At 40.4% G+C, this 19,681-nt stretch overlaps 2 protein-coding genes across 2 annotated transcripts; both read left to right on the forward strand.

The window, feature by feature from the left end:
* Nucleotides 1–497: 497 nt before the first annotated feature.
* LOC125119142 (olfactory receptor 4D6-like) lies at nt 498–1,419 on the forward strand. The gene is given in 2 exon segments (XM_047765997.1): nt 498–794; nt 796–1,419. Coding segments are annotated over 2 exon segments (921 nt in total).
* Nucleotides 1,420–4,867: 3,448 nt separating this feature from the next.
* On the forward strand, nt 4,868–9,497 carry LOC125119141 (olfactory receptor 4D9-like). The gene is given in 3 exon segments (XM_047765996.1): nt 4,868–4,942; nt 8,696–9,109; nt 9,111–9,497. Coding segments are annotated over 3 exon segments (876 nt in total).
* Nucleotides 9,498–19,681: the final 10,184 nt, after the last annotated feature.

Genomic DNA, 19,681 nt, shown 5'->3' on the forward strand with positions numbered 1-19,681 from the left:
GATCCAGCATTGCCAATAAGTGTGGTGTAGGTTGCAGATGTGGCTTGGATCCTGAGTTTCTGGGGCTGTGGTATAGGTCAGCAGCTACAGCTCTGTTTAGACCTCTAGCCTGGGAACCTCCATATGCCATCAGTGTGGCCCTAAAATGACAAAAAGACACCACCACAAAAAAAAAAAAAAAAAGAATTTTCTCACCCTGGGAAGTTCCTGTGTGGTGCATTGGGGGATCCAGCATTGCCACAGCTGCACTGCAGGTTACAACTACAGCATGGATTTGATCCCTGGCCCAGAGAACTTCCACATGCCATGGGTGTGACTAAAAAAGGTGTGTAGGGGGGAGACTCTAGCTTGGTTTTTCTTAGTAGTCACAATGATCTAAATGCTTGAAAGAGCCTTATACTAATATATGATAAATGATGTTGTCACCTCAGGACTTCACACGCCTAACTCTAAAATATCTTCACCCAAAGTAGATCTAGAAGAGGGTGCTCCCCGTCATGGTCCAGAGCAACCACACCAACATGAAGGAATTCTTCTTCCTGGAAATCTTGTTTGTGGTTTTTCTTGCTGTTTATGTAGGAACTGTGCTGGGCAATGCCCTCATTGTGGTGACCATCACCTGCGGGTCCCACCTCCACACTCCCATGTACTTTCTCCTGTGGAACAAATCTGTCCTGGACATTGTTTTTTCTTCTGTCACCATTCCCAAATTCCTAGTGGATCTTTTATCAGAGAGGAAAGCCATCTCCTACAATGGCTGCATGGCTCATATCTTTTTCTTCCACTTTGCTGGTGGGGACAGATATTTTTTTCCTTTCTGTGATGGCCTATGACAGATATCTTGCAATCTCCAAACACCTGCACTATGTAACCCTTATGGGGAGAGAGATGTGGTTGGCCTTGGTGGTGGCTTCCTCAGTGTGTGGTGGTTTGCACTCCATTGTTCAGATTATTCTGATGCTTCCACTCCCCTACTGTGGCCCCAAAGTCTTCTACTGTGCCTTCTACTGTGACGTGCCCCAGGTGGTTAAGCTGGCCTCCACTGACACTTTTGCTCTGGAGTGCCTCAGGATCTCTAACAATGGGCTGGTGATCCTGATGTATTTCCTCTTGCTCGTGGGGTCCTACACGAGGGTTCTGGTGGTGCTGAGATCTCATTCTGTGGAGGGCCAGAACGAAGCCCTCTCCACCTGCACCTCCCACATCCTGGTGGTGACTCTTCATTTCATGCCTTGTGTGTACATCTACTGCTGGCCCTTCACTATGCTGCCCATGGACACAGCTGTATCCATCAATAACACAGTCCTCACCCCCATGCTGAACCCCATGATCTACTCCCTGAGGAACCAGGAGATGAAGTCAGCCATAAAGAGAATGCAGAGGAGGCTTGGGCCTTTTGAAAGCAATAAGATGGGATGAGCAGTCAGATGGAGCCTGGAAATCTAATTTGAGTTGGTTACCTCACTGCTAACCTAAGGGTCAGAGACAGCTGGCTCTTTCTCTACAGTCATTTGTCTATATCCCCAGAGCCACTAAATTATTTTTTATCTTTTTATGACCTCACCTGCCACATATGGAAGTTCCCAGGCCAGGGGTCCAATTGGAGCTGCAGCTGCAACCTGTGCCACAGCTTGTGGCAACACTGGAACCTTAACCCACTGAGCAAGGCCAGGGATCGAACCTGCATCCTCACAGAGACAACATCAGGTCCTTAACCCACTGAGCCATAACAGGAACTCCAGTTAGAGATTATGTAAGAACAAAAGGAAGAGATGAGATCAGACATCAGCTAGGGGACTGGGGAGAAGTATGGGGCATGAGGTTGAAATCAATAACCTAAATGTTGGAGTTCCCATCATGGTTCAGTGGTTAATGAACCTGACTAGTATCCATGAGGATGTGGGTTCAATCCCTGGCCTCATTCAGTGGGTTAAGGATCTGGCATTGCTGTGAGCTGTGGTATAGGTCTAAGGTGCAGTTTGGATCCAGTGTTTCTGTGGCTGTAGTGTAGGCTGGAAGCTACAGCTCTGATTTGACCCCTAGCCTGGGAAGCTCTGTATGCCCTGGGTGCAGCCCTAAGAAGATGGAAAAAAAAATCCCTAAATACTATTTTGGTATGCTCTGTGGCTCTCAAGCCAACATATTGGACCTCATTTTCTCCACCTGCAAGATGGAAATAACATTGTCTACACACAAGGTTGTCATGAGAATGAAACATGATAAATGTTGAGAAGATTGTAGCTTCCAAATATAGCACCACTCCTGTGAATGATCAGGCATACAATGTTCCCTATTGTATACATGTCTGTTCCTAAATATGTATATAAACAGAATATGAATGCATTTGTTTCATACATTCTCTCTCTAGTGGTGTTGCTGTTTTCAGCAGATTATTAGAATCACTTCTTGACTTAATATTGTGAGTGCATAGTCTTCAAAATAGTTCATGAATTAGTGAAAAGAGAAAGAACATTTTAAGTTCAGATATATACATGAACAAATCGATATACATGGACCAAGCATTTCCTATGCTCAAGTCTGTTCTACACTTTTGCCCACTAAAATTAATCTCAAACGAATTACAGGAGTTCCCATAATGGCTCAGTGGAAATGAATCTGTCTAGTATCCAAGAAGATGTGGGCTCCATCCCTGTCCTCGCTAAGTGGGTTGGGATCTGGTGTTGCCATGAGCTGTGGTGTAGGTCACAGATTCGGCTCAGAACCCACATTGCTGTGTCTGTCACTAAGCCAGGAGCTGTAGCTCCAATTCATCCCCTAGCCTGGGAACCTCCTTATGCCTAGAGTGCATCCCTAAAAAGCAAAAAAAAAAAAAAAAAAGAATTAACAGATTGGGGATATATCTGCACAGAATCCACATTTATTTTATGTTAACCTGAACTTCCTTCTTACCTTTATCCCCTGTTTCTATTTCACCCCCAAGACTTTTAGAGCTGGAGCAAAACTATAGTTTTCATCTATGTATGCATAGGCAATTCAAGCAAATCAATCTGGTATAAAAAAAAAATTACCTAAGGAATAACTTTTCACACACTCAAGACCCATTTTGTGTACCAAGAGAGTAAAAACAAACAAACAAAAATACTGTAAACAATGACTTTATACAGGGTCACTTAGGAATAGTCACTGGGCCTATGTTATAATCCTCCTCTCTCTCAAGAGAATAATTCCAAGGAAGTAAATCTGCAAAGAGACAGTAAATCTCCTTTTTCTCTCTATGCTCACATGCAATCCCACCTTCTGTCTCCAATCGTCATTTAAAAATTGGTCAAGAGGAATAAGGAAGCTGAGGAAATTGAAACGTACAGAACAAATTTTTGCAAATTGTTATGATGGGCTCATATTTAGCTAAAAAATCCTTATAGGTGGCACACATCTTCTCTGCATCCTACAAGACAGAGACATTCGTCCAAGACTCTTAAACATATTGCCAGTGCTTCTCAAAATGTTTTTAAATTATTGCCTCCTAGATTTCCTGTTGCAGCTCAGTGAGTTAAGAAACTGACATAGTCTCTGTCTGTGAGGATGCCAGTTCGATCTCTGGCCTCACTCAGTGGGTTAAGCATCCAGTGCTGCTGCAAGCTACAGAGTAGGTCACAGGTGCAACTCAGACCTGGTGTTTCTGAGGCTGTAGCATAGGCCAGCCCCTGCGGCTCTGATTCAACCCCTGGCCCAGGAACTACCATGTGCCTCAGGTTTGGCCATAAAAAGAATAAATAAATAAATAAATAAATAAATAAATAAATAAAATTAACTCATTCCCCCCACCAAAGGATCTTTATTAGATGTTTCTCCTAATTGCTCTCCCTCAAGAAATCGTACTCCCAAAGATATACTATATATCTTTTTATGTACTGATGTTCTCTGAAGAACCACAAATCACTGTAATATCCAAGGGTTTTTTTGGCCCCCAAGAACCAGTTTTTGTCTCCTTGGGCATGATGCCCACATTGAGAATGAATGATCATATCACATTCAATGTTTGTACAAATATTTCCCCAATACTGAGAAAATCACACACTATATAGATTTGTCTTCTCAAACCTTGCAAGAATTTGGAAGTTATTGAAATGTTTAAACAACTTCATGTTTGTGTGTGTGTGTGTGTGTGTGTGTGTGTGTGGACTTTGTGTGGTGATGACTTAGCAAAGGTGTAATAATCCCCACTGGAACTCCAACACTAGCAGAAGACGGTCCATTCTGTTTCCAGACTCACATCCAATAAAATTCTAGCAGGAACACGTTGGGACAAGCAGAAGAGCCACGATGACATGACTTCCTGAGTATGGCTTTTACAACAAGAAGGGTGAAGAGAAGATGTTGAAGTCTAGTATAACTAATCTTCAGAAGAACTTCACCTTCTATCATGCTATTTCTTAGCATCATATACACTGAGGCCCAGCTACCCAGTCTCAAAATGTGTCATTTCCTGATTCGCTGCTGAAGAATTTAGGTAAGGATATTGAACCATCAGAATGTGAGATATTGCAGACCACACATGAATAGTATGAGCATGAAAAGTGCACCCAGTGTATAAGATACCACACAAATAGCTGAAAACTTCAGCGACAGAAAACAAAGTGTATGTTAAAAATATTCGGTAAGGAGGAATGTCTTCCTAAGAAGAAGAGGACACCACCACATGGTAGGAGAAAAAGCGGTTTCTATTTGATGAAGTGATTGAGTTGCATATAAGGAACAGATTTTGTTCCAGCTTAGGGTTTGTCCATGTGGGCCACAGAGCCTCTTTCTACAAGATGGGTGCTTCCTTAAAAACCATGGTTTTAAGCCCAAATTCCCTTAAAAACTGTGGAGGTTGCAGAGGCAGCCCCGTATAAGTACATTGCCCATGACTCACTGGGTCTCTTTTGCCTTTGATCCAGCCTTAAGACCCAAACTCAATAACCCAGCACTGAAGTCTCTGGTACACTTGGTTAATTTACACACGTTCACTGGAATAAAAATAAGCAAGTTGGTTCAAAGAGAAGCTGTTCTTCTGTTGAGTAGCATTTTACATTCTGCAACTGTCCTCATAAATAACCCTTCAGGGAAGGCACTGTTTTTTCAGGGAAAGAGAAAGGAAATAAATTAATTGAATGCCTATTATATTCTGGGTACTTTACAAAACATGATTATAGTTACTCCTCATGCTACCCAGTGAAGTAAGTGCTATGCTTCCCAGTTTACAGAGGAGGAAATTAAAGGAAAATAAAGGACTTGCTCTAAGAAATAAAGGAGGCAGAGGCAGAATTTCAATCCCAGTGTGCCTCCAAACCCCTTGTCCTACCCCACGTCACACTAGATCCTGCATCAGACTACATCATACTAAAATGTCTGCACATTTTACAACTGAAGATCTGAGGCCAGAGTAGCAGCATGACTTTCCCAAGGTCACAGAGATATTTTAAAGCCTGGATCAGAAAACAAATCTCTATCTGGCATCCCTGAAGCCAGTCCAAAGACATTAACAAAAGGGTTTCTTAGGCTATGTTTGTCAAGATTCTTCTTGCTCACTCATACTCCATTGCCCATGCCTATAAGTCATGTCAAGTTTACTCATCAATTTTAAAAAATTTACTGAGCACCAAACATGTGCCCCAAACTAAGTAAAGCTTTGATGACATTGGGATGGATGAAACACTGAGCAGACAGGATGAACTTGAGGTGTAACAAGGAAACTATACTGAACTAAGGAAATATAAACATAGAAGAAATCAGATGGAAAAAAAACTGTTATTTATGCCAGAAGAGAAGTCAGTGCAGGGAATTATGGTCATACAAAGATGTTAGGAAATTTTTCAGAGAAGAGGGGACTCTGGACCTGAGTGATGAAAACTCAGTGCTCATCCAGGAGGAGAGTCTAAGAGTGAGGAGGACATGGTGGATGGAGAGAACAACAAGAACACAGATCCAAAGGCAGGAGCCAGCAAGAATCTGCATAACATTTCAATATCTGGAGTTCCCATCATGGCACAGTGGTTAATGAATCTGACTAGGAACCATGAGGTTGCAGGTTCGATCCCTGACCTTGCTCAGTGGGTTAAGGATCCAGCGTTGCCATGAGCTGTGGTGTAGGTCGCAGATGCAGCTCGGATCTGGCATTGCTGTGGCTGTGGCATAGGCCAGTGACTATAGCTCCGATTGGATCCCTATCCTGGGAACCTCCATATGCTACAGGAAGCAGCCCTAGAAAAGGCAAAAAGACACACAAAAAAAACCCCAAAACCAAAAAAATAAAGATCTGAAACTGGATCGAAGGAAAAAGGGCACTAGATGATAGTCAAGATGGAAAAAAAATGTCTTGGTTGCTATTTGAGGAGTTTGATGTTTTGTAGGCAATAGAGAACCATGGAAATTTTTCAAACAAAGGAATAAATGATCTCATTTGTGACTTATATTTCTGGAAACAACTAAGAGGATGTAGTTAGAGTCAACTACACCAAAGACCAGTTTGGGAATTCCTACAACCATCTAAGCAGAAATGGTAAGGGTTTAACTGAGGATGAAGAGAAGGGGACACATGGAGAGCCATGAAGACAGTAGAATCCTTAGGAGAGATGTGACACAGTGTCCAGTTTCCTTGCAATGTGGGAAACTCAGAGAAGTCTTTGAGATAAAATGTGCTACCTATCATTACAGGCTGTGGAGGTGACTAAGCCCACAAAGACTGTCTAAACCAAGGAAACAAAACAAGTAGTCCTGTCCTCCAGACCAAATGAGAGGCAAAGTGTGGCAGGTTTTTGCAGCTCCTGTTGTGACTCAGCAGGTTAAGGACCTGACTAGTATCTGTGAGAATGGGGGCTCGATCCACCATTGGTGCAATTGTTTGGTTGCTCCCATGGCATGTGGAAGTTCCCTGATCAGGGATCCAACCTGAACCACAGCAGTAACCAGAGCCACAGCAGTGACAGCACTGGATCCTTAATCCACTGAAGCACCAGGGAACTCTAACAATGTATGGTTTTTGTTTACTCATCCACATAATTTCTCAAGGCTCTGAAAGCTTGTTTCAACACAAACTAAGTAGGATGCTTTCCAGCCGGGCACTAATCTAGGGACCATCTCTCTATATAGAGGTTTTAGTAATTCAGAGAGATGCCACAGCTGAGGATTTTTTTTCGGAGTTAACTTTTTCCTTTTCACCACTTCCACCGTCATAAATCTTCTTAGAAACCATGGAACCGACATGGGCAGAACTTGAACTGACATGGCTTCCTATGTGATGTTACGCATATTTGTTAAGCTTCTTCAAGAACATGATTTTTCCTGAATTAATTCTCAAGCCATAAGACATTGCCTACTCCTGACTCACTTGGGAAAAATATAATGAATTGTCTCTTTCTTCCCCAACAAGGACTCTGCAGTAAGAGAACCAACAGGTCTCCAGGAACCAGGAGCAACCTTTGCTTATATCCTGTGTTACTTTGCACTGCATCAGGAAATGCAAATTGCAAGCTCATCAGAAACTGCTTAATTGTATAGAAAGGGCACCGGAGGAAATCTGCAAATACTGGGACTGAATATTTCACTGTGGTAACCTTGCATTTCATGACATTTCTCTGTGGATGCAAGCCTGGACCTTTGCTGTCTTCCTTATGGACTGAACCATCACCATCTTTGTCATCTTCTTTGTGTTAAACCCCAACCCCTGAGTGTTTATGAACTGAACTTAAAGAGACATTTCTGAAAGGTAATAGAAGAACAATAGTCTAAAATTCCATTGTGATGGAGAGTGGAAATTGAGGGAGTGATGAAACTCACCGTGGAAGGTGCTGGAAAATTCCTGTAAAGAGTCCCTTACACAAATTATTGTTGGATTTATGTATTATGAAACTGTCAGGCAGTGTAGTATAATGGAAAGATCCTAGGACTAAGAAATGGAAGACATTTGTGTTACCTTCTCTCTGACACTGATTTTCTGTATAACCTTGAAAATCAGCTTATTCTTATTGAGTTCAGATTCACTATTGTTGAAGTGGAAAAGATAATGCCTTCCCACAAAACTCAGAAGGATATGTTAGGAAATTTTATTGAAATTAGATGTGCAGTTGCTTTTAAAACTATAATATGCTATTGACATCGATCCCTATCGTGTTGTTCCTGAAAGGCATCTAAGGATTGATTTATTCTCATGATGTTTAATCCATAGGAACAAAGTAGAAAATGAATAAAATAGGAGTTGCTCTGATTCATGAAGATGTAGGGAACCTGCAACTGCTTCCACAAAAACTTCCTTAAGTTCTCTTTCTCAGTAACTTCTTGGGGTAGACTTTAACAGAAACCAAGGGCCCCCTCTGACTACAATAGGGAAACAAACCTATAACTTATGCTAATAGGGGAGCTGAAGCAGGTAGAACTGAGTGATTTCCCTGGGTAATACAGTAAGTTCATGTAGAATAAAACGTGATTTTTTAAAATTACGTATGTTCAATTTATGCATGAGATAAATCTTTGCTTGATTTCATTGCCTTAGTAATATCATTATTTCCTTTAAAGCTGTACATACAGGAAAAAATATTATCCAATGGCCTTGAGAAATCATACCACGGTGTCTGAATTTATTTTTTGCAGAATTACCCAGTCTCAAGAGTTGAGCTTGCTCTTATTTTTCTTCTTATCTACAGTATATGTAACAAGTGTGTTAGCAAATGTTGCCATCATGGTCACTGTGACCTAGGAGTCTCACCTGCACACACCCATGTACTTCCTGCTCCACAACCTCTCCATCTTGGACATCTGCTTCTCCTCCCTCACTGCCCCCAAGGTCCTAGTAGACCTTCTTCCCAGGAGAAAGACCATCTCCTTCAATGGTTGCATCACACAGATGTTCTTCTTCCACCTACTTGGTGGGGCAGATATTTTCTCTCTCTCTGTGATGGCCTTTGATTGCTATGTGGCCATTTCCAAGCCCTTGCACTATGTGAACATCATGAGTAGGGGCCGGTGCACTGCCCTCATTGTGGCCTCCTGGCTGGGGGGCTTTGTCCACTCCATTGTGAAGATCTCCCTGCTGCTCCCACTCCCCTTCTGTCGACCCAACATTGCAGATGGCTTCTGCTGCGATGTCCCCCAGGTTCTCAAACTTGCCTGCACCAACACCTTGGCCCTTGAGTTCTGACACCTTTGTTTTGGAGCTGCTGATGATTTCCAGCAATTGCCTGGTCCCTACTCTATGGTTTGTCCTTCTTCTGTCTTACACACTCATCCTTGTGATGCTGAGGGCTCACACAGGTGAGGGCAGAAAGAAAGCCATATCCACCTGCACAGCCCATATCACCGTGGTGACCCTACATTTTGTGCCCCTCATCTATGTCTATGCCTGGCCCTTCACTGCCCTCTCCATGGACAGAGCTGTCTCCATCACCTTCACTGTCATCATCCCTGTCCTGAACCCCATGATCCACACCCTGAGGAACCAGGAGATGAAGTCAGCCATGAGGAGACTGAATGGAAGACTCATGCTTTCTGCAATGGGATAGCATCATTACAGATTGCAGATCAAGATGCAAGTATATAGTTGAAATATTTTCTTAAACTATTAGGTGTCATACATTGGGGCTCAACCATACCTAAACAATTAACTATACCAGGATGGCACAGATACAAAGGATCAATAACCTGGAACACAGGCTTTGAAAAGAAACACCAGAAGGAAGTTATAGGGAAGAACATAGTCTTTGAAGAGTAAGTGACAGCACACAGGGCACAACTGTGAACCATGGTAGAAACTGTGTGTCCAGGTAATGAGGTAAAGGCTAGCACTGCAATGACCAGGCATGTAATAGACAACAGGGACATTCGTCTCCATGTAGCAGGCATCCAGCATCTTGGTCCCAGTTCAACAATAGTTACTCTATGACTATTTATCAAGTACATGCTATGTACTAAACACTGTCTGCCAACATTCTGCTTTAACATTTCTGTTTTGTCAGCAAATTTGGACCATCCTTTCTTAAATTTTATTGGAGTATAGTTGACTTACAATATTGTGTTATTTTCAGGTGTACATCACAGTGAATCAGTTATACATATATCCGTTCTTTTCCAGATTCTTTTCCCATATTGGTTATTACAGAATATTGAGATTTCCCTGTGCCATGGAGTAGGTCCTTGTTACTTATCTATTTTATATATAGGGGTGTATATTTATTATTATTATTTTAATAGTTATTTCCCCAATACAATTTTTTATTTTCTACTGTACAGCATGGTGACCCAGTTACACATACATGTACACATTCTATTTCTGCACATTATCATGCTCCATCATAAGTAACTTGACATAGTTTCTAGTGCTACACAGCAGGATCTCATTGCTAATCCATTCCAAAGGCAAGAGTCTGCATCTATTAACCCCAAGCTCCCCAACCACCCCACTTCCTCCCCCTCTCCCTTGGCAACCACAAGTCTATTCTCCAAGTCCATGATTTTCTTTTCTGTGGACATGTTCATTTGTGCTGGATATTAGATACCAGATATGAGTGATATCATATGGTATTTGTCTTTCTCTTTCTGACTTACTTCACTCAGTATGAGAGTTTATAGTTCCATCCATGTTGCTGCAAATGGCATTATGCCATTCTTTTTTATGGCTGAGTAGTGTTCCATTGTGTATATATACCACATCTTCCTAATCCAATCATCTGTCAATGGACATTTGGGTTGTTTCCATGTCTTGGCTATTGTGAAGAATGCTGCAATGAACATGCTGGTGCATGTGTCTTTTTTAAGGAAAGTTATGTCCGGATATATGGCCAAGAGTGGGATTGCTGGATCATATGGTAGTTCTATGTATAGATTTCTAAGGTACCTCCATACTGTTCTCCACAGTGGCTGTACAGCTTACACTCCCACCAAGAGTGCAAGAGGATTCCCTTTTCTCCACACCCCCTCCAGCATTTGTTATTTGTGGGCGTATTAATGATGGCCATTCTGATTAATGTGAGGTGGTATCAGGGGTGTGTATGTTAATCTCAACTTTTTAACTTATCCCTCCCACCACCACATTTCCCCTTTTAGACCTTCTTTTAAATCAACCCACCTATAAAATACCCTGGCAAGACCTCCCACCAATATTTGGTATATGTAAAGCATCTTAGCTTTTAAAGATTTCCATTGCCTTGTGCCCAGATAACTTTGTTAGAATTGGATGCTGCAAAGGAAGAGGAAGAGAGATAGAACTGTATGTGACCTATAAGTCACCATCTGATTTGTACAGCTCCAGTGCATAACTACTACAATGGCCAGAATCTGGAGCTACCTATGCTGTGTTCATACCACTGCCTCAGGCATAACCTAGTTAGATTAGTTGAAAAAGGAAAAATGTATGTTCAACCCAACAAATACTCTTATTTTTCCTATATGTACTTCTTTATCATTTCTCTTACCACTGTCCATTTTAAAACCGCATAAAACTTTAAATCAGTAGATCTAATTCTCCTTTATATTCCCAGGATCTAGAATACTGCCAGACCCATAAGAAGCTATGAGTAAGTGTTCAAATATGTAGAAAAGGATGAACTAATGCATGCAAGAAGATGATACCAAATTCTAATTAATCTTGGTTTTTTTTTTGGATTTTAAACTAACTTTAGGAGTTCCCTTTATGGTTCAGCAGGAAGAATCCAACTAGCATCCATGAGGATGAGGGTTCAATCCCTGGCCTTGTTCAGTGGGTTAAGGATCTGGCATTGCCATGAACTGTAGTGTAGGTTGCAGATGCAGCTTGGATCTTGCCATTGCTGTGGTAGGCTGGCAGCTGCAGCTCCAATTTGACCCGTGGCCTGGGAACTTCCATATGCAGCACATGTGGCTCTAAAAAGGAAAAAACAAACAAAACTGACTTTACATTTCTATGGAAGCCAAAGGAAATGGAAATGATTGAAGCAGAGTGTCCTAGGATTTTATACTCTAGGCTTTATGCAGAACCACGTCCCCTTATTTTAATTTATTTGGAGCAGATAGGTTTTGCAATTTAAAATTTCTTAGCTTTAAAAAGATAATTCAGTGCATATATTATATAGCATATAATTTATCCCATTGGGAGCCTCTAATACCCAAACACTTTAATCAATTTCTGCAAAAAAAAAAAATGTGAGTATTCCCACTATGTGCAATTGATCAAAGGTATTTATGTCCTCATATTAATTCATATAAAATTTTGCCACTTAAAATTAGTTCAGGTCAGATCAAATTTTAACTATTAAGTGACCTTAAAAATCATTCAGCATTCAGAGTTTGGAGATTTCAGATTGACAGGTAACAAATACAGAAACAGAATATGAGGGGTTGTAGGAGACAATATAGTTACATCTCAGTACCCAGAATCTGTGACTATGTTATAACACATGGCAAAGGAAATTGTGGTTGTAAATGGAATTAAGTTTGCTAATGAGCCGACCTTAAAATAGGAAGGCTATTCCAGAATATCTGGGTAGGGTCAATGTCATCACAAGGGCCTTAAAAGTAGAAGAGGAAGACAGAAGAGAAAGTTGGAGTAATGCAATGTGAGAAGTACTTGGCTTTAGAGATGGAAGAGCCCTCAGCCAAGGACTGTGGGTAGCCAGAAGCTAGAAAAAACAAGAGAGTAGATTCTTCCCTAGAACCTCCAGAAAGACCCATGTCAGATTTTTGACCCACAGAATTGCAAGATAATAAATTTATGTTGGTTTAAGCCACTGAGTGTGTGATAATTTTGTTACAGCAGCCATAGAAAACTAATACAAGAGCGATGCTTCACCTGGGATGAAGAGGAAGAGGAGCCGAAAAGGAAGAGGGAGAGAAGATAGATGCAAGGAAGAGGGGGCTAGGAGTGGGAGGGGGAACCTGCCAAAGGATGGTGGCCACTTGATTCTCCCAAGAGTCGAGGAATTAGCATCACACTCATGCACAAATCTCAGGTTCATGGGCGAGAGAGGCCAACCCTAAGGTGTCACCACTTTCTGGACTCAGTATAGGATGGAGTAGAGCATGAGTCTGAAGTAAAGGGAACTTCCATATGCCACAGGTGCAGTCCTAAAAAATAAGTACATGAATAATAAAAATAAAGTTTAAAACGGCAGAAGACTTCAATTGAAAAAATGAAATTGGACCCCTATTTTACACCACTCACAAAAATTCACTTGAATGGAAGTTCCTGTGTGACTCAGTGGAAACGAACCCAACTAGCATCCATGAGGATGCGGGTTCGACCCCTGGTCTCACTCAGGGGTTTAAGGATCCAGCGTTGCATTGAGCTTTGGTGTAGGTTGTAGACACAGTTTGGATCTGGTGTTGCTGTGGCTGTGGTGTAGGCCAGCAGCTACAGCTCTAATTCAGCCCCTAGCCTGGGATCCTCCATATGCCACCAGTGAGGCCCTAAAATTAAAAACAACAACAAAAAAATTCACTTGAATGGAGAAATATTTAAACATGAAACTTGAAACTATAAAACTGCTAGAAGAAAAACTAGGGGAAAATCTCCTTGACATTGGTTTGGCAATGATACTTTGGGATCTGACACCAAAAACACACACAACAAAAGCAAAATTTAAGAAATGGAGGAGGGAGAATTCCTGTCATGTCTCAACATAAACAAATCTGACTAGCATCCATGAGGACACAGGTTCAGTCCTTGGCCTTGCTCAATGGGTTAAGGATCCAGTGTTGCCATGATCTGTGGTGTAGGCTGCAGACATAACTCAAATCCCACATTACTGTGGCTGTAGCACAGGGCCAGCAGCTACAGTTCCAGTTCAACCATGGGGAGGGGAGGTCGGGGGTCGGGGCTAAAAAGACAAAAGACAAAAAATTAAAATAAATAAATAAATAAATAAATAAATAAAGTAAATGGAGGTGTTCTCTTGTGGCACAGCAGGTTAAGGATAAATTTTTGTCATAGCAGTGGCTGCTGTGGTATGGCTTCCATCCCTGGCCTGGGAATTTTCACATGCCTTATGTGATATATGATTGGCAAATATTTTCTCCCATTCTGGTGTTGTCTTTTCATTGTTGACGATGTCTTTTGCTGTGCAGAAGCCCTTTAACTTGCTGTAGCTCCATTTATTTATTTATTTATTTATTTAGGCTGGGTCCAAGGTAGTTTTTATCTTTGTTGACTAGTTTAATGTACTAAAACAAAATGGAAAACCAGGTAAAACCAAACCCACCATCATTCTGGAAACAGTGAAAATATATAAGCATATAAGATGAAACCATTTAATAAATTGAATTAATTTTAAATAACTGCCATAATTGTGTGGACAGCTTTATCAGCATGCTTGTCTAGCTTAATGTATGAGATATCTCAGAGTAACATACTTAATCAAAATTGAAAGATTCGATATAAGTGGGAAAGTTGTTCAACACCCAAACACCATTTAAGTCATGTTTCTCTGCCTGAGACCGATGAGACTGTGAGCATCCTGTGTGTGATGAGAAACTGGACTAATAACAAAATATTTGGGGCCCAGTTCTCTTCTTTTTTGTTTTTGGTAATATAATTAAAACTCTCTTGTCTATGGTGTCCTCTGAGCCTTGCAAGCCATACAAATTGGACACTTTTAGTCCCTCAGGAACAGCAGCTGGCATGTTTTAACAAAGTTCTGATTGAGCTGTGGATAAAGGTCTAGATTTCACCTACTGCCTCTAAATAATTTGAAAACCAATTAAAAAGTGTCCATGTCCGTGTATGTGTGTGTGCATGTGTGCATATGCAAGTCTCAGTGACTTTTAATAACTCCCATTGAAATTTCATCACCAGCAGCACAATCAGGCACTTGACATCCCCTTCCTTGTCCAATAATATTTCCTTTCCAATTCTTATATTAGGCCTGAAGCTGAGGGATTTGTGTATAACATAGGAACACAGTGAAAGAGTCTTGAAGACGTGATTCTTTGAATCTACCCTTTCTCTCCTGAAAGGGGAGAAAAGACACTAAGATAGATAGATGTATAGATAGATGATAGATAGATAGATAGATAGATAATAGATAGAGGGATAGATTCTTAGATAGATAATAGACATATTAGATTAATACATACATATATATTTGCCACACCTGTAGCATGTCGAAGTTCCAAGTCCATGCAATGAAACCACACCACGGCAGTGACCTGAGCCACCACAGTTAAAACACCAGTCCTTAAGAGGCTAAGGCACCAGGGAACTCCAACACTAAGATATTTAGTCCTCCAAAGGGTTTTACCTTCAGAAACAAATTTTCAAGAATTAATGTCACCAGTGTTTTGTTCTGCCCTCCGCCCATGGGATACAATTTGTACTTGGAGTTTCAGGATCAAAGGAGTATGGTAAATACATTAAACATCTAGCCAAGGTTAAATTTATGCATAGTGAAATTGAGATGTTGTTACTGATTTTGTATAAATAGTTTGATCTTAATATTTCCCAGTTATATTCAATGTTTGAGAGCCAAGGTGATCCACTCAGTGATAAAGACAGCAAAGGTGGGTGTTAACTATCATGAAGAGGGATGTTGTGTTCAGAGGAATGCAGAAATTTGGGTCATTTGGCATGACTTTCACAGTCCCTTTCTGTCAAATGTTTTTGTTTTTTTTTCCCACTGTACAGCAAGGGGGTCAGGTTATCCTTACATGTATACATTACAATTACATATTTCCCCCACCCCTTCTTCTGCTGCAACATGACTATCTAGACAAAGTTCTCAATGCTACTCAGCAGGATCTCCTTGTAAATCTATTCTAAGTTGTGTCTGATAAGCCCAAGCTCCCGATCCCTCCCACTCCCTCCCCCTCCCATCAGGCAGCCACAAGTCTTTTCTCCAAGTCCATGATTTTCTTTTCTGAGGAGATGTTCACTTGTGCTGGATATTAGATTCCAGTTATAAGTGATATCATATGGTATTTGTCTTTGTCTTTCTGGCTCATTTCACTCAGTACGAAAGTCTCTAGTTCCATCCATGTTGCTGCAAATGGCATGATGTCATTCTTTTTTATGGCTGAGTAGTATTCCATTGTGTATATATACCACCTCTTCTGAATCCAATCCTCTGTCGATGGACATTTGGGTTGTTTCCATGTCCTGGATATTGTGAAGAGTGCTGCAATGAACATGGGTGCATGTGTCTCTTTTAGGTAGAGTTTTGTCCGGATAGATGCCCAAGAGTGGGATTGTGGGGTCATATGGAAGTTCTATGTATAGATTTCTAAGGTATCGCCAAACTGTTCTCCATAGTGGCTGTACCACTTTCCATTCCTACTAACAGTGCAGAAGCGGGTTCCCTTTTCTCCACAGCCCCTCCAGCACTTGTTATTTGTGGATTTATTAATGATGGCCATTCTGACTGGTGTGAGGTGGTATCTCATGGTAGTTTTGATTTGCATTTCTCTTATAATCAGGGATGTTGAGCATTTTTTCATGTGTTTGTTGGCCATCTGTATATCTTCTTTGGAGAAATGTCTATTCAGGTCTTTTGCCCATTTTTCCATTGATTGATTGGCTTTTTTGCTGTTGGATTGTATATGTTGCTTGTATATCCTAGAGATTAAACCCTTGTCCATTGCATGGTTTGAAACTATTTTCTCCCATTCTGAAAGTTGTCTTTTTGTTTTCTTTTGGGTTTCCTTTGCTGTGCAAAAGCTTTTCAGTTTGATGAGGTCCCATGGGTTTATTTTTGCTCTTATTTGTATTGCTTTGGGGGACTGACCTGAGAAAATATTCATGATGTTGATGTCAGAGAGTGTTTTGCCAATGTTTTCTTCTAGGAGTTTGATGGTGTCCTGTCGAATATTTAAGTCTTTCAGCCATTTTGAGTTTACTTGTGTGCATGGTGTGAGGGTGTGTTCTAGTTTCATTGCTTTGCATGCAGCTGTCCAGGTTTCCCAGCAATGCTTGCTCAATAGACTTTCTTTTTCCCATTTTATGTTCTTGCCCCCCTTGTCAAAGATTAATTGACCATAGGTGTCAGGGTTTATTTCCGGATTCTCTATTCTGTTCCATTGGTCTGTCCATCTGTTTTGATACCAGTACGACACTGTTTTGATGACGGTGGCTTTGTAGTATTTCTTGAAGTCTGGGAGAGTTAATGCCTCCTGCTTGGTTTTTGTTTCCCAGGATTGCTTTGGCGATTCTTGGTCTTTTGTGGTTCCATATAAATGTTTGGATTGTTTGTTCTAGTTCTGTGAAAAATATCATGGGTAATTTGATAGGGATTGCATTGACTCTGTAGATTGCTTTGGGTCATATGGCCATTTTACAATATTGATTTTCCCAATCCAGGAACATGGAATATTTTTCCATTTCTTTACATCTTCTTTGATTTCTTTGATGAAAGTTTTATAGTTCTCGGCATATAGGTCCTTTACCTCCTTGGTCAGGTGTATACCGAGGTATTTGATTTTGTCAGGTGCAATTTTAAAAGGTATCATAGTTTTGTATTCCTTTTCTAATATTTCATTGCTGGTACACAAAAATGCGACTGACTTCTGAATGTGAATCTTATATCCTGCTACTTTGCTGAATTTATTAATCAGTTCAAGTAGTTTTGGGGTTGAGTCCTTAGGGTTTTCTGTGTATAGTATCATGTCATCTGCATACAGTGACGGTTTGATCTCTTCTTTTCCTATATGGATGCCTTTTATTTCTTTTGTTTGTCTAATTGCTGTGGCTAGGACTTCCAAAACTATGTTGAAGAGCAGTGGTGAGAGTGGGCATCCCTGTCTTGTTCCAGATTTGAGAGAGAAGGCATTCAGTTTTTCCCCATTGAGGATTATATTTGCTGTGGGTTTATCCTAAATGGCTTTGATTATATTCAGGAATGTCCCCTCTATACCCACCTTGGCGAGGGTCTTGATCATGAATGGATGTTGGACTTTGTCAAATGCTTTTTCTGCGTCTATTGAGATGATCATATGATTTTTGACTTTTCTTTTGTTAATGTGGTGTATGATGCTGATTGATTTGCATATGTTGAACCATCTTTGCGAACCTGGGATGAACCCAACCTGGTCATGGTGTATAATTTTTTTGATCTGTTGTTGGATTCGGTTGGCTAAGATTTAGTTGAGAATTTTTGCATCTATATTCATCAATGATATTGGCCGATAGTTGTCTTTTTTGGTGGTATCTCTGTCTGGTTTTGGAATGAGGGTGATGGTGGCGTCATAGAATGTCTTTGGGAGTATTCCTTCTTCTTCAACCTTTTGAAAGAGTTTAAGGAGGATGGGCACCAGTTCCTCTTTATATGTTTGATAAAATTCACCTGTGAAGCCATCTGGTCCTGGACTTTTATTTGTAGGGAGTGATTTTATGACCTCTTCAATTTCATTTCTAGTGATCGGTCTGTTCAGTTGGTCTGTTTCTTTTTGATTCAGTTTTGGCAGGCTGTAAGATTCTAGAAAGTTGTCCATTTCTTCCAGATTGTCAAACATGTTGCCATATAGTTTTTCATAGTATTCTCTTATGTTTTTTTGTATTTCTGCAGTATCCATTGTGATTTCACCTTTTTCATCTCTAATTTTGTTTATTTGGGTTCTTTCTCTCCTCTTTTTAGTGAGTCTGGCCAGGGGTTTGTCAATTTTGTTGACCTTTTCAAAGAACCAGCTCTTGGTTTTATTAATTTTCTCTATTGTTTTTTGAGTCTCTATTTTATTGACGTCTTCTTTGATCTTTATAATTTCCTTCCTTCTGCTGACTTTAGGACTTTTTTGTTCTTCTTTTTCTAATTCATTTAGGTGGAGGGTTAAGCTGTCCATTTGGGATCTTTCTTCTTTTTTGAGAAAGGCCTGTATTGCTATAAATTTCCCTCTGAGCACTATTTTCGCAGCATCCCATAGATTTTGAGAGGTTGTGTCTTCATTATCGTTTGTTTCAAGGTAGTTTTTAATTTCCTTCTTGATTTCCTCATTGACCCATTGGTTTTTTAGTAGCATGTTGTTTAGTCTCCATGCAGTAGGTTTTTTCTCTTTCCTTTTCCCATGTTTGATTTCTAATTTCATGGTGTTGTGGTCAGAGAAGATACTTGAGATAATTTCTATGCTCCTAAATTTATTGAGATTCGCTTTGTGTCCCAATATGTGGTCGATTCTTGAGGATGTTCCATGAGCATTTGAGAAGAATGTGTATTCTGCCTTTTTTGGATGTAGTGTCCTGAAGATATCAATGAAATCTAACTTTTGTATTGTTTCCTTTAGGATCTCTGTTGCTTTATTGGTTTTCTGTCTAGAGGATCTGTCCATTGATGTGAGGGGGGTATTAAGGTCTCCTACTATGATTGTATTCTCATCAATATCTCCCTTTATGTCCGTTAATATTTGCTGTATGTATCTGGGTGCTCCTGTATTTGGGGCATATATGGTGATGATAGTAACATCCTCTCCATGGATGGATCCCTTAATCATTAAGTAGTGTCCTTCTTTATCTTTCTTTATGTCTTTTGTTTTAAAGTCTATTTTGTCTGATATGAGTGTTGCGACTCCTGCTTTTCTGTCATGTCTATTGGCGTGAAATCTGTCAAATGTTTATCTTCAGATAGACTTCATAAGACATTTTTGTTATGCAAAATTCTACTCTACATATGTGTGTGTGTGTGTGTGTGTGTGTGTGTGTGTGTGTGTGTATGTGAAGAGGTTATTTAAAATTCACTGTTTAAGGTCTTTTTAAAAAGAAACTGTTTCTTTCCATCCTATTTCTATCTATTCCTTCCTT

This window comes from Phacochoerus africanus, unplaced genomic scaffold, assembly GCF_016906955.1.
Source record: "Phacochoerus africanus isolate WHEZ1 unplaced genomic scaffold, ROS_Pafr_v1 Scaffold_15, whole genome shotgun sequence".
NCBI classification, from domain to species: Eukaryota; Metazoa; Chordata; class Mammalia; order Artiodactyla; family Suidae; genus Phacochoerus; species Phacochoerus africanus.